Source organism: Crocuta crocuta, unplaced genomic scaffold (assembly GCF_008692635.1).
Source record: "Crocuta crocuta isolate KB4526 unplaced genomic scaffold, BGI_CrCroc_1.0 scaffold85, whole genome shotgun sequence".
Taxonomy (NCBI): domain Eukaryota; kingdom Metazoa; phylum Chordata; class Mammalia; order Carnivora; family Hyaenidae; genus Crocuta; species Crocuta crocuta.
This window is the reverse complement of record NW_027530620.1, coordinates 3988843-4006745: the sequence shown is the minus strand read 5'-3', so window position 1 is coordinate 4006745 and position 17903 is coordinate 3988843. Positions and strand designations below refer to the sequence as shown.

General features: G+C 42.4%; 1 protein-coding gene across 4 annotated transcripts in view; it reads right to left on the bottom strand.

Annotated features, from left to right (window-relative positions):
* The window catches only part of PATJ (PATJ crumbs cell polarity complex component), a 391357-nt gene that overhangs the window by 72777 nt on the left and 300677 nt on the right, over positions 1 to 17903 (bottom strand). For all 4 annotated transcript variants that reach the window (XM_077768086.1, XM_077768084.1, XM_077768085.1 and 1 more), the window contains 4 exons: positions 16582 to 16696; positions 15667 to 15704; positions 10529 to 10651; positions 9710 to 9814 (listed from right to left, as the gene is read on the bottom strand). In XM_077768086.1, the coding sequence (XP_077624212.1) occupies positions 9710 to 9814; positions 10529 to 10651; positions 15667 to 15704; positions 16582 to 16696 (381 nt within the window). The remainder of the gene's footprint in view (positions 1 to 9709; positions 9815 to 10528; positions 10652 to 15666; positions 15705 to 16581; positions 16697 to 17903) is intronic.

Genomic DNA, 17903 nt, shown 5'->3' with positions numbered 1-17903 from the left:
CGTGTGACGTGTGACTGTTAACAGGACTTTTTCCCTCAGTCACAGGATTCATGAGAATAAGGACTGCTTCTCAGTATTAACATGCCTGGCACATAACAGTTGCTTCATGAGTGTATTTGTGGAATGAATGAATCCAAAACCTTCCTAAGGAATAGGGACTATGGGACTCAATTTTCTGAATTTCCACGGAACAGAGTGAGACTGAGAGAGGTTACAAGGAGATTGGTTTTGGGTCCTGTTAAAGGGGGAAAAAAAAATAAGGCAGTTACAGAATGGAATGGCACAGCTTATTAGGATATGAGCATCCCGCCAAAGCAAGCATTCAAACAGAGTCTCGAAATCTATCAATTTGGGATGTAGTAAAGGAGATTCCTATATTTGGTGGGAATTTGGACTTAAGAGTTTCAGTTGACCATGAAACATCCATCCATTATGAGGCTAAGGAAGAAAGTCAGTAAAATACTGTTTTTTTTCTTCTTCTTTTAAGTAGGCTCCATGCCCAACTTAAAGACTCGAAGTCACGACCTTGAACTCACGACTCTGAGATCAAGAGTTGGATGTTCTACCAAGGGAGATGGTCAGGCACCCTAAATACTGTTTTTTCTAAGGTACCTTCAAAAGCCAAGATTTGATGGCAACTTGCTCCTTTATTTGCTGATTTGTCTAATACATAACAGCAACACAACTAATGAATATAAACTGAGCACTTACTTTATGCTAAGTGTTCTCCTGAGTCCCTACAAAGGTAGGTACCACTATTATTTCTGTATTTGGGGCAGAGGAACTTGGAGCAGAGAGATGAAGTAACTTTCTCAAGGTCAGTTAAAGAGTGAAGGCTGGGTTCACTTCTATTTCATTTTACTCTAGAATCTTGTGCTCTTTAAAATTTTTAAAAATGTTTTTATTTATTTCTGAGAGAGTGAGAGATAGCATAAGCAGGGGAGTGTCAGAGAGAGAGGCGGATACAGAAACTGAAGCAGGCTCCAGGCTCTAAGCTAGCTGTCAGCACAGAGCCCAACGCAGGGCTCGAATCCATGAACCGTGAGATCATGACCTGAGCCGAAGTCGGACACTTAACTGACTGAGCCACCCAGGCGTCCCTAGAGTCTTGTGCTCTTAATTGTATGCAGCATGAGGGTATAGACCTGGTCTTGGACCCATACATCAGGCAATCTGACTCACAGTGCATATGATTAAGGCCACTCTAGATATGGTGTCAGGGAGGCAGAGGGGCAGAGAGATAGTTGAACAAGCAGTTGCAAATAGAGCAGATCATCTGGATGTGTGCTTGGCAACAGGTGAGAAATACCCTTGCCACCAGGGTACTCTAAGAAGAGAGCTTAGGGCGTGGGAGACATATTCCCATGGATTTTCTAGAAGCACAGTTTTGTTTGTTTGTTTTTTTAACTTGAAAGACAATACCCTTTCAAGAGTCCATGAAATCAACCATATAAATTGTGAAACCAAAGTCACAGTTCTATTTGGGTAAAAATTAATTTTTTTTTAAATCTAGCGAGAGAATATAAAACACCTCTAACAGCACCATCTTACAGGAAAAACTCACATCCCTCCAAATCTGAAGGCCTCTTGCTCAGCTGCCAATCCTGAAATAAAAAGGCCACTCCCGGCCACTGATAATATTAAATCCTAGGGAATTACCTAGGACCCCTGGGGCTGTTCAAGCTCCTATTTTTTTTTTTTAAATATTTTTATTTATTTATTTATTTCTAGGAGAGAGAGAGACAGCGTGAGCAGGGGAGGGTCAGAGAGAGAGGGAGACACAGACTCGGAAGCAGGCTCCAGGCTCTGAGCTGGCAGTCAGCACAAAGCCCGACGCGGGGCTCGAACCCACGAACTGCGAGATCATGACCTAAGCGAAAGTCGGACGCCCAACCGACTAAGCCACCCAGGCGCCCCTCAAGCTCCTATTTTGTAGGAGTGGAAGCCAAGAAGCTAGATGGGAAATGTGAAGGATTTTCACTGACAGCTTGGCCTTCTGTAGGAAGGCAAGGAGAGCATAAACTCATCACCCCCAGAATGACTTTAAAGGCCTAAGGCAGTCTTAGAGTTGATTGGTCTTCCTAGGGATTGACTTACAAAAGACCATAATCTGATCTTGGAAGGGTATGTATGTTCAGCTGCGGACAAGTCCAAGGAGATGTGGCCTGTGAGTGTTCAGCCCTGCCTCTGAAGTGCTCTTCCCCAGTCAACATCAGGGACCAAACAACATGGAGGTAAGACTGGGAAAGGTCCACTTACACTTTCTGAAGAAGAGGGAAGGCAAACAGACCAATGGGAAGTTTACTCATTTTTCTTAAAGTAAATCTTGAACTCCTGGGTACAAACTTCTGTGGTAGGTTCTGAGGATAGAGATGAGAGCATAGGAAACCAAGGAAGAGCAAATGTGTTCCCTCTCTCCAACAAACAGGCTTATAGTTGATGTGATCTAGTGTGGGGGACAGGTATGAACACATGGCTCCAAGTGGAGAGAAGAGAGGGGAAAGGCAGGGCTCCCGGGTTAGGCAATGAAGGCTTTGAGGTCCTCAGACAATAGGTATGAAAGTCTATACAATCTGAATATATGGTTCAAGAGCTGTGCTGTCTGGAGTCCTTAGACCTAGCTAGGGCCAGCTCCAACTCTTAAGAAGATCTCCAGCCTACAGTCTGGCTTTTTACATTACTCCCACCAGCAACCTTTCTTATCCCTCATCCCTGCGGACTGGAGATGTGACTGATGTCCTCCTTGCTTCCCACTCACTCTTCAAAACCATTCACCTGCTTCAAAACCTGTGGGTCCTTTAGGTTTTATGTTCCTCGTTATTGTTGCACATAGTGCTGCTGTATACATCTTGAGTGATCTTTTAAGATAGATAACCAGATATGGAACTGCTGGGTGATGGGTGTTCACAGAGTAAATAGCTCTTCTGAGGCTGCCAAGTGGTTGTAGCAGTGTTTCAACTCTTCCCAGGTTTAAAGAAAGTACTTTATTTCCTCACCTTCTCCAGTCTTGTCATGATCAAACATTTAATAAGTGCCTACCTGAGGAAAGAGAGACCACTGGTCTAAGAGGAGGTAATCCCTGTACTAGAGGAGGGGGAGACATGTGAAATGAAAGAGGAGGAAGTCACTCTACCGGGAGAGAGAGAGACTCTGGAAATGAAAGAGAAGAAAGACGTCACTCTACCTGAGAGGAAGGCTTGTGAAACAAAGAATGGGGAAGAAGCCCTATCCTCTGAGCCTAATGAGAAAACAGAGACCTTTGAATCAGTGGAAGAGGAAGAACCAGTAAGAATGTTTCCCCCTCCGACTGCCCTTGCGCCTCACAACGTGTTTCCCCCACCAAATGGATTTCCTCATCAAACTGTGTTTCCTCCTCCAACAAGGTTTCCTCTTCAATATTCATTTCTTTCTTAAATTTTATCTCCTCCTCAAACCCCTTTACAGTAAGAAGATATGATATGCTCTCTCATGCCTTGGCTTTCTGTGGCTTTTAATAATTTAGGTTAAAAGCAAAACTAAATTCAGTCAGACATGTATTTTTTTATATTAGACTGATGTATATATATATATTTTTTTTAAAAATGATGTATGTTTAGTACTTTCTAATTGAGTAATAAAGCACAAATGTTTATTGCATGGGACCCTAGGATGAGTACTTTTCCTTAAAAATAGGTTGGGGGGGATTGTTTTAGAGAATTGAGAAACTGAAATATTTTCCAGATAAGTAGGACATCACAATGCACAAAAGCTTCAGCTCCTTGCTTAGAACTTTCCTGGGCTGCTGATACTGTAGAGGAATAAGATTAGCCTTTAGATTTGTTAGGACTCAAATCTTGTTCCTGTACAAAATACAAACTCAGGGCACTCACCTCCAACCTGGATCCTAAATCCATAGTGTGGATATGCTGAAAACTGACAGGAAGGCTGTCAAGTTAAGGTGATCCCTGAGAAAGCTAGAATCCTCAGAAGGGGCACAGAACAGAAGAACAAGAAAAACTCGCCTTTGGGCACCTAGAAGGGCTCAGTTGGTTAAGTGTCTGACTGTTGATCTCAGCTCAAGTCTTGCTCTCAAGGTTGTGAGTTCAAACCTTGCACTGGGCTCCACGTTGGGCATGGAGCATACCTAAAAAATATATAAATATATAAAGACACAAAACTTGCCTTGTCCCATGCCTGGCATTTGGTGTAGCTTAATGAAGTAGAAAGCACATCTGCTTCAAGTTTTTATTTAGGATCTAATGACACTGGTTCCAGTGACATCAGAATATATTGATTTCAATGTATCTGTTTGAAAAATATGATTTGAACTGTCAAATGTTTTAAGTTTGGAATAAAATAAGGGGCAAAATGACTGCTAGTTACATCACTATCTAGTGGCATACACATCAGGTGTCATCTGGAAAACCATTCCATTTCTAGGGTTTTAGAGATGTTAGCATCTGCTAACTTAAAGCCTATGTTATTATAATGAAACTAATAAAATACCACTTATTTAATGCTTACTATTGGCCACCCACTGTTTTTATTAAACATTATACCTCATTTAATCCTCATGGCAACCTTGGAAGAAAGGAGGTACGATCCCTATGTAGAGAAAACTCAAGAGTTAAGTGAGAGGACCCAAACACAACTTTTCTGACTCCAAAGCCTACGTGTTCTACAGAACTTCCACTGGTCTTCATTTCAACTTTCAACCCTTTAGCTCTTTGTCCTTTACCTGGAGCTTACCACCCCCTTCCTGGCATCACGTGGTCACATCATGCCCTCCACAGATCAGCTGGTTACATATTAGGAACACATGGGAAGCATTAAACTCTCAAACTCCATGCCACATCCCAGACCAATTAAACTCATGTGGCAGACCCAGGAACCAGTATTGGAACCAGTATTTTATTGCACAACCAAGGTTAAGAACAGCTCACAAACCACTCCTTTAATTATACTCACATGTGCCTTTAGATGCCTGCCCTGCACCCTTTACCACACACCTTTCCCGTTCCCAACCCAATTCGTCTTTCTCCTCTAGTAGGACTTTTCTGGATCCAATTGGTGACTGTGATTAGCTCTTAATAAGTTCATGTCTTTTAACTTGATCAGTATAGCTCAGCAACCCAGTCAATGTGAACAACACTTAGTAGGCATGCGCTCTAGGCCAGGCCCTGTGCTAGAGGCATAGTCACTACTTTGGATAAATTCATGGTGGAGGAGGGGGTGGGGGGAATGTCCCCAGGCATTCCCTATTCTCCAACTTCCTGGTTTCTAAAGAAAGGACTTCACAAGATTTATAGAGAGGGGATGGAGGTGGGGGGCCATGGAAATCCCAGGCATTGAGAATACTGTGCTTTCTCTCTCTAAATAATGCACGGCTCCAGTGGGTCTCAGATGGGTCTCTGAACTAGCAGCAGTATCGCTGCAATGACCATCATCATTGCAAACTTTTTTTTCTTTTAAAGATTTTATTTTTAAGTAATCTCTACACTCAACGCAGGGCTTGAATTTACAAGCCCAAGATCAAGAGTCTCTTGCACTACCGACTGAGCCAGCCAGGTGGCTCTTCATTGCAAAATTTTTCATCTTCTTTTTCAGAGGTGACATCATCCCTATCTTCTCACTTCTACATTGTCAGCACAGAGCCTGATGCAGGGCTTGAACTCACAAACCATGAGATCATGACCTGAGCTGAAATTGAGAGTCAGATGCTTAACCCACTAAGCCACCCAGGCACCCCTGTTTTCTCTATATTAAGAAGTATGGCACCTCTTTCTCTCCTTCTCTTTCTCTCTCCTAACCAGCAGTTGAACCCTCTTAATCAATTATTTTGTATTCTGGAGAACGTCCTCAAAGGGCTTCTCAAACTAACTTTGAAGACAGACCCTTAATGAATCTCCCTGGTTTCAGAATCTCTTCTCACACCTTCCATACCTGCTGTTGACTCTAAGCCTTTGTCTGTCTTTGTCACCACTCTTTTCATTCATGTATTCAACCAATATCTATGATGTATATAATGTGCCAGACAGTGAGAATGCCAACACTTAAAAGCCTCGGATGGCTTTATTTACCCAGTTACCAGCAATGACGTCTCCCTGAACATTGGCAGTACATTTCCTCTGCCTGCTGGACATCTCCACCTGGACGACTCAAGCTAGAATGTTCTCTCCTCTCCCAGCAGACTCTTACCACATCCCCTAGTTTAGTTAGTAGTACCTCAATCCACCCATTCTGCTACACTCTCAAATAATTGTAAAATATCTTACAGGGTCCAGAACAAGCCTCACAAGTTCCTTAAGTGATACGAGTCCCTGATATGCTCTTTTTATCTTCTGTGTTCTCAAAGAAAGACATATAAATATATATATATTTTTTCTAGCAGAGAGTCTGGGTTATCTGGTTTTGTTCAAAAAAGGTTTTCTGGTCATTTTACAGACAAAAGAGCTTAACCAGGCAAACTATTAGACTACTAAAGCAAATATAATTGACTCCTCATAGCCACGTCAATCTCCACTGACCAATCTAAGATTGATAATAGGAAATCATCAGACTTAAAGGGCAGAAATATCTACCTCCTTATTAAACCCAGAGATAGCAACTTATACTGTGGGGAGAAGCTTCTGGAAGTATTGGTCATCTCTTCTACTCTTTCCCCTTCTCCATCCTGCAGTCTTGCTGACCCAGACCTTAATCTTCCCTGTGCAATCAGCAGTTGCTGACTGCTTTGCATGATACACCGACAGTAAGTCTTTTCCACATCATCAGACACAATTACTTGCCCTTCCCTACTACTCTGCCAATGGGCTGGCTCACCTGATGATAAAAATAGTTACTTAGTGCCAAGTCAGCTGTAATAACTATATTGCTGGTACTACATGCACATTGTTTTAATTAAGGCAAAAATGCTATGTAACTGCAAGGCATTTGATGCAGGACCTAAGAATTTTCTGGGTTTTCTGTCTAATGCCTTTGGCAGCACATATGCTCCATACCCATAACTGTGTAGATTAGAACTGTAAAAATCCCAAAGGATTCCATTAAGCTTTTAATAGCACATGTTAGAAAATAACACTACCAACTAATGTGATTAATGCAAGAGCACATTTTAAAACCAAATGTCAGTTTCTTAAAGTACAGAAATAGGAAAAATAAGAAACTCCTTCAAAGGTGTGTTAATAGGGGCAATTTGGCAGAGTGAAGTGTTAATTCTGCATGGGAGAGCTTGAGTTCATTTTCATTTAAGGCACTTTTACAGTTAATGTTACAGTTTTACACTGTGTCTTCTCATTTCTTTGTGAAGAAGGCGGAGCTGAACAAATTATGTCAGTGTATGAAAATATCAGTAATACCAGGTTTTGCTAAGGGAGACATTTTTTGGTCTTGACATAGTTATTATTTCAAATAACTTCCTTTTAAAATTCTGCGAGACAAACGGTCCCCAGTCTGAGACGGAGGAGTTGCACTTGTAGGCCTCTAGGGGTCAGCATAACTCGAAGGAAGAGCAGGAATGTGCAGGCTCTGACCATGACTGAGGAGGGTAGAGGGAGGAATGTGACATGACAGCCTAACTTCCACTGAAAGTGAGGACACAGAGTGGAGGGCAAGCTCACTCAACCGCCAGTTCACATAGTGTTTTTTTTTTTTTTTTTAATTTTTTAATGTTTATTTATTTTTGAGACAGAGAGAGACAGAGCATGAACAGGGGAGAGGCAGAGAGAAAAGGGAGACACAGAATTCGAAGCAGGCTCTAGGCTCTAGGCTCTGAGCTGTCAGCACAGAGCCCAACATGGGGCTCGAACCCACGAACCGTGAGATCATGACCTGAGCCAAAGTCAGACGTTTAACCAACTGAGCCACCCAGGTGCCACCTCACATATTGTTTTGATTTGTGTTCAGTAGAAACTCAGGGACCCAAATTACTGAGTAATATGTTGCCTATCACATAAACTCCCTTTGAACCATTGACAATATTTTTTAAAAATGTTTATATTTTGAGAGAGGGAGAGGGAGCACAAGCACGTAGGGGCAGAGAGAGAGAGAACCCCAAGCGGGCTCTGCGCTGTCAGAGCTCAATGTGGGGCTCGAAATCACAAACTGTGAGATCATGACCCAAGCCAATGTTTTGTTTTTTTTTTAAATTTTTTAAAATGTTTTATTTATTTCTGAGAGACAAGGAGGCAATGTGAGCAGGGGAGGGTCAGAGAGAGAGGGAGACACAGAATCCTAAGCAGGCTCCAGGCTCTGAGCTGGCTGTTAGCACAGAGCCTGACACAGGGCTTGAACCCACAAACCGTGAGATCATGACCTGAGCTAAAGTCAGATGCTTAACCGACTGAGCCACCCAGGTGCCCTGACCAGAGCCAATGTTAAGAGTTGGATGCTTAACTGACTGAGCCACCCAGGCACCCCTACTGACAGTATTTTGATGATTACCTTCCTACCTGCTGCAAGTGATTTACTTTTGTAACATCTGTTTTGGCCCTTTGGATTTAGACCACTGAGATGGGGGAGTTAGCACCACAAATTTGTTCTCCTCAGTATAATGGCTTTCCAATTTGAAACAATAATAATAATAATTATTATTTTAAAGATTTTATTTAAGTAATCTCTAAACCCAACGTGGGGATTGAATTTACAATCTGGAGATCAAGAGTTGCATGCTCTACTGACTGAGTGAGTCAGGAGCCCCTGAAATTATTATTTAAGAAAAAAAATTTTTTTAATGTTTATTTTTGAGAGAGAGATAGAGTGCGAGTGGCGGAAGGACAGAGAGAGAGACAGAGGAAGTCACAGAATCGAAAGCAGGCTCCAGGCTCTGAGCTGTCAGCACAGAGCCCACTGTGGGGCTCAAACCCATGAACTGTGAGATCATGACCTGAGCCAAAGTCAGACACTTAACTGACTGAGCTACCCAGGTGCCCCTGAAATTATTATTTTAAGGCTAGAATGATCTGAGGTGCTGGCTAGACCTCTCTCTAAGGTACTAAATGGTGGTATTCTTTTCATCTATGAACCGCTCAATATTACCTGCGGAAGTGTGGTGATTATAATCATACATTTTGGGGGAAACACATTAGCAAAACTCACTGCAGTATCCTGCAACTCAGTGTACCATATCAATCTCAGAGACATGTGAGGTGCTGAAATAGAAGGAGAGGTAATTAACAGCAAACCTCTTTTTTACTTCCTGGTATATTTCCTTGTGCATCTGGACCCGGCTCTGAGGGACCACAGCTGATAAATAATTGTCTGCCTTAGTTGATGACAACCATGCAGTGGGAATGTAACAGTGCTGGCGATCATTTATGCTAAGGGAAAAAAGAGCACTGTATTTTTTCTTTCCTTTAAAAGGAGCGGAAGAAACAGTGCTTGGGCAGTTCGGCAACAGTTTTTTGGGCATAAGAAAAGAAATAATTTCCTATGCCTCACAAACTTTGATTTACAAAAGAACGCTGGAAGCTAAAAGCCTTGTTGATTTATCATGTGAAGCAAAGAGTAATTTTTCTCCCCTTGTTATGCTTTCATATAATCATGCTCACTGCCTGTATGGGTGGCATTAAAGAATTTCTGAATAAAAATAATAATTTCTTGCTTTCAACCTTCATAATTCACATCAGCCAGCACCCTGCTGGGCGGTGATGCCTACTGCCAGTGACGCTCAATCTTTTTTGCACGCCACTTATCTGCCTGGCGCAGCTGCGTGCTCCATTGATCGCAATACCTGCAGGATAATGCGCCCGTAGGCGTTCTTCAGCAGATTAACCACATCTGCGTGAGACAGCCCATCCAAAGGTTGCCCATTAATGCTGACAATCCGATCTCCAACCTGGAAGTACAAAAGTGGTAGAAAATCACTATCATTAAGAAAAATTAAATTTGAGAAGAATGCTTAAAATTCTTTGTAAGTCATATTTCCCATTTGTGGCTATTGTGAAGAGTCTGTGTTTCTCCTGTGTATGCATGTTCCAGAAACATGAGGAATTTTTATGGCTTTCCCCAAATACAGACCAATCAGGGAAACAAGAAGGGGGCCAGATTCGATTATAAGAAGGCACGGCAGGCCACTTTTGTATTTTGGTGATGGTGGTGTTGTATACATCTGCTCACCAGTAATAGTGGGGTGTACAAATTAACTGTTCAATAAAGCTCTAATGAGGAAGGCAGATATTTTCTCCTTTATTTTTCTACCTATGTTAAGATGAAGAGGCAATGAGGGAAAAATCATAAGAACATTAATTCTGGTTGAAGGACAATTCTCAGGTCAAATCTCTCTTGGGTGAAAATTAATTTGGGGTGGAATGAAGTGCCAAGAATGGCATGGGCGGCTTTGCAAATGAGCTGCAATTTCTTCTTTCATCAAGAAGCTTTGATACAAATAATAATATTTTTATATGCCCAGGGGCTTAATGAATTTTAGGTGTAAACTTTCTCCAATGCATTTTGCCTCCCGTGTGGGTCTCTGTTGGAATTCCCACTTTAAACAAAGTGCCCACGGCTGCACCCTCATGTCCCACCACATGCTGTTAGCACTTCTGTTTACCTTAAGCTTCTGTGTACGTGCAGCCACACCACTGGCCTGAATCATGGCAATAAATATTGGGATATCTCCTAAGGGACTTCCTTTCCCTCCAGCAATACTGATTCCAAGGGCATCGCTGAGCTCCTAAAAAAGAAGGAAAACACCGTGCTCCTATATTTAATAAAGAACCCACGACCTGGTTGTCCCCAGAGAGCTGTTGCAAAAGATCTCTCCGTGACGCAGGAGGCCAGGGAAACACAGCGGTTAAGTGCAGTGCTTTGGAGTCCGGAAGCCCTGTGTTTCAGGTCTAGCACTTAATTAGTTCGGGGGAGGGATCTCAGTGCAGTTCCTCAACGTCTTAGAGCGTCCGTCTTTGTATGTTGGTCTGAGGATTAAATGAGATGATATAGTGCAGTCTTGGCCTACAGAAAAGGCTCAATAAAAGGCAACAGTAGGAGTACAAACAACAAAAAAATACAAAACAACCCTATGTTACTGCTCAGTTTAGTGGCCAATTTTGATGCAGACTTGGCAAGTACGCTCTCATATGGTGTTTACGATTAAACTGCCACACATATCATGCTCTTCTGGGTGTGAACAAACACTTGGCTCCCAAAGAGCCGCACGGCTGCATCGCGACAAAGGATCTGAGAGGACAGCCCGCTGCAAGGACAGCCGAGTTTGCGGAGAGAAGTAAGGCGTGACTGAAAGCGCTCGCTGGGATTACTGGGTGAGGCAGCCTGGTTCACTGCACCCTGCTGAAGGGATCCTGGCTTTAGTCCAGCGCTTCCCCACGTTTGCCACACAGGGTTACTATTTTATTTATTTATTTATTTATTTATTTATCTATCTATTCATTCATTCATTTATTCATTCATTCAAGTTTTTTGTTTCTTTGTTTTTGTTTTTATTTTTGAGACAGAGAGAGAGAGAGCATGAGAGGGTGAGGAGCAGAGAGAGAGGGAGACACAGAATCTGAAACAGCCTCCAGGCTCTGAGCTGTCAGCCCAGAGCTCAATGCAGGGCTTGAACCCACGAACTGGGAGATCATGACCCGAGCCGAAGCCGGACGCTCAACCAACTGAGCCACCCAGGCGCCCCAGAGTTACTAGTTTAAATATCACTCAGAGAATGAATGAGGAGTTCCAGTTTCAGCACGGTGGCGTTGCACAGCCATGGCTTCCCTCTCCCCCTGAGTACAGGGGGACAGCTCTATCAAACACGGAAACAACTACCTGAGGTTTCTGAAAAGTCAAGAAACTCAAACAAATTGTGGTGGAGGGCCAAAGCCTGGAGAATAAGCAGTAGGGGTGGATTTATCAGTTGTTTTCCTGGCAGCTTGGTCCTGAGGGCCAGCCCCAGTCAAGGAACTAGAAAGGTGGAGTTGCTCTCTGATGTTAACGCCTATCTTACCCCATCTTGCCTCTTCTGGCCGCCAGAGCTAGAGCAACCAGGCGAGGGAGCGCCTCGCGTCTGGAGAATAAAGAAAGAAAACTAGAGTAGAGAGAGCCTGAAAAGGGGATCTAACCCTGTAAGAGGGATCACATAGACTTCTCGGGCTCCATTCTAAGCTTCACATGCGCAGGGCAGACCGACGCAGAACCGAATTGGGGTGTGAACCACCGCTCACAAAAGGTGAGACAGAACTTGTGGTCTGAACTGGAATGAGTTGATCGCCTGCTAAAGCATAAATATGAATACACTTCACAGTCCACACAGCGTAACATTCATGAGATCCAGGGTAAAATCCTAAATTACTCAGTCTGCAAAGAACTATTTTTTTTTTTTTTAATGTTTTTATTTATTTCTAGGAGAGAGAGAGAGAGACAGCGTGAGCAGCGGAGGGTCAGAGAGAGAGGGAGTCACAGACTGAAACCGGCTCCAGGCTCTGAGCTGGCAGTCAGCACAGAGCCCGACGCGGGGCTCGAACCCACGAACCGCGAGATCATGACCTAAGCGAAAGTCGGACGCTTAACCGACTAAGCCACCCAGGCGCCCCCAAAGAACCATTTTCTATGTGACCAATTTCTCTAAGTGCTTTAAAATATATAGGACAGTTGAAAGTAAAAATTAGAACATTGTTTGGTGGGGTTCTCAATTTATGTAAATGTAAACACATGACGTCTATGGCACAGATGTTAGTGGTGTGGCTGTGGTAAAGGGACCTATATGGTAGCAAGGCTTCTGCAGTTTTAATTGATCATTTAAAAATATATACCGCTTAGTGTGCTTCAATTTTACCTCATAAAGTTGGAAAGAGGGAAAAGAACAAAATGACGACAAAAACTATGTATGAAAGAATCTTATTCAAAATTTTTTTTATTTTGAGAGAGGGCATACATGAGCAGGTGTGGGGGGGGCAGAGAAAGAGAGAGAGAGAGAGAGAGAGAGAGAGAGAGAGAGAGAGAGAGAATGAATCTCAAGTAGGCTCTACACTGTCAGTGCAAAGCCTGATTCGACGGGGTGCTCAATTTCATGAACTTTGAGATCATGACCTGAGCTGAGATCAAGAGTCTGATGCTTATCCGACTGAACCACCCAAGTGCCCGAGAGAACTTTAAGAACTCATGTCACAAGGGCACCTGGGTGGTTCAGTCAGGTTAGCGTCGGACTCTTGATCTAGGCTCAGGTCATGATCTCCTGGTTCATGATATTCAGCCCCATGTTGGGCTCTGTGCTGACAACACAGAGCCTGCTTGGGACACTTTCTCTCTGCCACTCCCCTGCATGTACGCGCGCACTCTCTCTCTCTCAAAATAAATAAATAAACTTAAAAAAAAACAACCTCATGTCACATTAAGTGTGAGTAATTATTTTTTATTATTAATAATATTACTAATGCTGCCATGTCATGCCTATAAAAGAAGAATGGCAACGCTGACCTCTCCAGTCACGGGTAATTTATACTCTGCCAGCACATTTGTGTCTAGCTTTTATTTTCTGAATGCATCAACAGTAATGCCCTGCATGCAAAATGGCAAGATGCGTTTCATCACGAGGTTTCTGCTTGGCCCCTGTGTGGGAGAATGCAGTTGGTAGGAGCAGGCTGTTTTATAAAAGCCTGTAAAAAGAAGTGGCTGAAATGACTAAGGAACCATAAAATGATATTTTATAAATCTTGGAATGAGGAGAAATTTATGGAATAAGTTGGCTTTGTTTGAATCTATCATAATGCTTCCTTAATTTATCCATAAGTATGTACATGTTGGTAGATTTAACGTTCCCCTCATAGGAACATCTGAGTTGCCACTCTGGCGGAAAGATACTAGGAACAAAAAAGCAGAGTTGCCTAAAGTCATCGTCACTAATAATGGATGCCACTTCCTGGACATTTATGATGCACTGGGTATGATGCCAGGTACTCCGTTTGCATTACCAGATTTAATCCACACAAGGTTTACTTTGTGAGGTTTTATCATCCCCAGTTTACAGATGGGAAAACTTGAAGTCAGTAACTTGCAAAAGGTTACAGAGCTAATAAACGGTAGGAATGCCTTCAAACACTGCTATGACTGACTCCAGGGACTAAGGCTGACTCCAGGGGACTAAGCCATGCTGGGTATCTCTTCACTGCAGTTGAACCATGGTTATGGCAATGTCATACTTTTTTTTTTTTTAACTACTTCTTGAATCCCAAATTTAATATTCAGAGAGAGAGAGAGAGAAAGAGAGAGAGAGAGGGAACGTGCATGTGAGTAGGGGAGGGGCAGAGAGACAGAGAGGGAGAATCCTAAGCAGCCTCATGCCCAGTGTGAGCCTAATGTGAAGTTTGATCTCACGGCCATGAGATCATGACCTGAGCTGAAATCAAGAGTTGGACGCTTAACCGACTGAGCCACCCAGGTGCTCCCAAATTTAATGTTTAAAAGTGATCAAAATGGGGGCGCCTGGGTGGTTTAGTCGGTTAACCGTCCGACTTTTGCTTAGGTCATAATCTCGCGGTTCGTGGGTTCGAGCCTGGCGTCAGGCTCTGTGCTGACTGCCAGCTCAGAGCCTGGAGCCTATTTCAGAGTCTGTATCTCCCTCTCTCTCTGACCCTCCCCTGCTCACACTGTCTCTCTCTCTCTCTCTCTCCTAGAAATAAATAAAAAAATATTAAAAAAAATAATTAAAAGTGATCCAAATGAAAGTACTTTTCAATATTCTGGGTATCGCATAGGAATTTGAACACCAAAGTATGACAATTTTATGAACTTAAATACATATTATACAATCTTTTTGGTCATGGAGTTTAGTAATATGTACAAAAGGCTTTAAATAACAAGTATGGCTTTTGACTCAACAATTTCATATCTAGAGGTTCCTGCCTAGCCTATAGAGCATGTGACTCTTGATCTTGGGGTTGTAAGTTCTAAGCCCACGTTGGGTTAGAGATTACTTAAAAAATTAAAAAAAAAAACAACACTTTTTTTTTTAAAGCAAACAAATAAAAACCAATTTCATTTCTAGGAACAAATCCTGAAGAAATCACTCATGATATGGACAAAAAAGGAATATAAAGATGTTGCTATAAAGGAAGAAAAGTTGAGAAATGTGCTAATTGTTTAGTAGGAGGAAGGTGAAGAAGAAAATTATAGCACATTATATGATGGAATACTATACAACCAATAGAAATCATACTGTACGTCGTCAAAAAATAGTGGCATGACTAAAAGTTCATGCTTGAAAGTGAAAAAGACAACGGGGCACCTGGGTGGCTCAGTCGGTTAAGCATCTAACTCTTGATTTCAGCTTGGGTCATGATCTCACAGTGGTGGGACTGAGCTCCACACTGGGCTCAATGCTGGTTGTGGAGTCTGCTTAAAATTGTCTCTCTGCCCCCCCCTGCTGGCTCGAAAACTCTCAAAAAATAGAAAACAAAAATGAAAAAGACAAGACTCAAGAGTGTGTCCATATGACACCATTTTTTGTTGTTGTTGTTTCGTAAAACTTAAACACATGCACAAAACCTAGTGGATGGGATGTACCCAAAGATTCACAGTGGTCACTGTGTGGCTTCACTGATTTTTCTAAGTCTATTTATGATGTATAGACCTTTTAATGACTTCAGTGAAACTGAGAAGAGCACACTAACAATCCAACAAATTGTAATAAGGAGAAAATACACAATTTATACAAATACAACAAGGATCAGAAAAATAGCAAAATTATTGACATACCCTGATTATTTCAACGGTCCTTGGTCCTGTATCTGCGCCTATAAATAAAAAAGCAACACAATTAACTTTCTAAAATCAAGAGATAACATAGTTAGTATTTCATATTATCCCACAAAAATGGTATTTTCTAGGTCTTTCAAGAGAGAATACTGGGGTAAACAGCATTACATACGTTCCCCAAATCCAAACTGGGAACCATTGATTAGGACTACTTTGAAGAAGCCCTCTGTTTCAGATGGACATGGTCATAATCATTTGGTCTGACAAAAAGCTGATGGACTGTACCAGCGGCAGCCTGGAATATGGTGAATAAATGGCTTGGGGGTGAGCTATTTGTGTTTTACTGTAAATTTTTTTACCTTAATCAAAGATAACCCTCTACTCAAGGGAAGACTTAAAAAGACCCCCTGCTCTGCTCTACCTGCAATGCATATGCACGTTTAACTTTCCTCAAGTGATCTGTAATTTGAAAAATTTCTCTTTGGAAATGGTTTTACTTTATGAAGTACTTTTCTTTCTTCCTTTCTTTCCTTTCCTTTCCTTTCCTTTTCTCTCTCTTTCCCCCCCTCCCCCCAAGAAATCTCTACACTCAATGTGAGATTTGAATTCACAGCCCCAAGGTCAAGAGTCACTTGCTCCTCTGACTGAGCCAACCGAGTGCCCCACTTTATGAAGCACTTTCATTTCTGCTTTCCTATCACATGATTTGTATAAAGTTAAAGGCAAAATTCTCAAAATGAATCTCTATGGCTTTGAACGGGCTTTTCATAAAGCCTGCGGCTTATGTGCACATGTTCATAGATTTAAATGTGTTTTAACTGAAGGAAGGTGAAGAGATTGTTTTTTAAAAAAATATTAATATTAAAAAAAATTGGGCTGCGGGATGGCTTTCCTTGAGGTGTGTCCAAGTAATACCTGAACTTTTTGGGGAAGGATCCGTAGCTCTTTTTGTGCCGACCAGGTTTTGCAGGCTGGCGATGACAGGGGCGAGGGATGGATGGAAGCTATTCTGTGCGCTATGCTGGCTCCCCTGGAAAGAAAATCCGGCAGTCAGCTGCGTGGAGACACAGACTTGCTCTTTAAAATTCAGACTTAGTTCTTTAATTACTGAAGGAACCATAACCATGTCATAGAAAATTCTAGAGAAGCTAAAAGAGAAGACAGAAATTACCCCTACACATACTCTTACCACCCTAATCCAATCTCACCTGACATTTTCCCATTGCGTTCCCCCTTTGTGCTTTTTTTTAAATTTTTTTTTTCTAGGAAAGAGAGAGAGAGAGTGTGAGCAGGTGAGGGTCAGAGAGAGAGGGAGTCACAGACTGAAACAGGCTCCAGGCTCTGAGCTGGCAGTCAGCACAGAGCCCGACGCGGGGCTCGAACCCACGAACCGCGAGATCATGACCTAAGCGAAAGTCGGACACTTAACTGACTAAGCCACCCAGGCGCCCCTCTCCCTCTCTCTACCATTTGTGTGTTTGTGTGTGTGTGTGCGCGCGCGTGCATGCTTGCTCTCTCAAAATACAGTAACTTTAAAAAATTATTACATGCTTTCTATCTTGATTGAAACCATATATAAAAGCACAAATAGGGGCGCCTGGGTGGCTTAGTCGGTTAAGCGTCCGACTTTCGCTTAGGTCATGATCTCGCGGTTCGTGGGTTCGAGCCCCGCGTCGGGCTCTGTGCTGACTGCCAGCTCAGAGCCTGGAGCCTGTTTCAGTCTGTGACTCCCTCTCTCTCTGACCCTCACCTGCTCACACTCTCTCTCTCCTAGAAATAAATAAAACATTAAAAAAATTATATATACAGAGGGAGAGAGAATCTCAAGCAAGCTCTGTCTGCATTGTCAGTACAGAGCGTGATATAGGACTTGAACCATGCAACATGAGATCGTGACTTGCGCTGAAATCAAGAGTTGGACACTTAACTGAGCCACCGCGCTGCCCTGAAACCATGTAATAACTTAAGCTTTTCTTGCTCCACATGATATCAGAAATTTTCCTAGGTTGTTACATAGTGTTTACATATATGATCAGTTCATGGCACTATGTGTCATTTGGGTCTACAGTCAATATTTATTACCTTCTTACCCAAATTGCATGATCAATTTTGCCAAAACAACTATAATAAAATCTTAACATAAAACAACTATAATAAAATCTTAACAGACATTTTCTCCTCAGTTGAAGGAGAAAGCAGCAAATTACCAAGGGAATATGTTGTTTTAGGAATGGGCT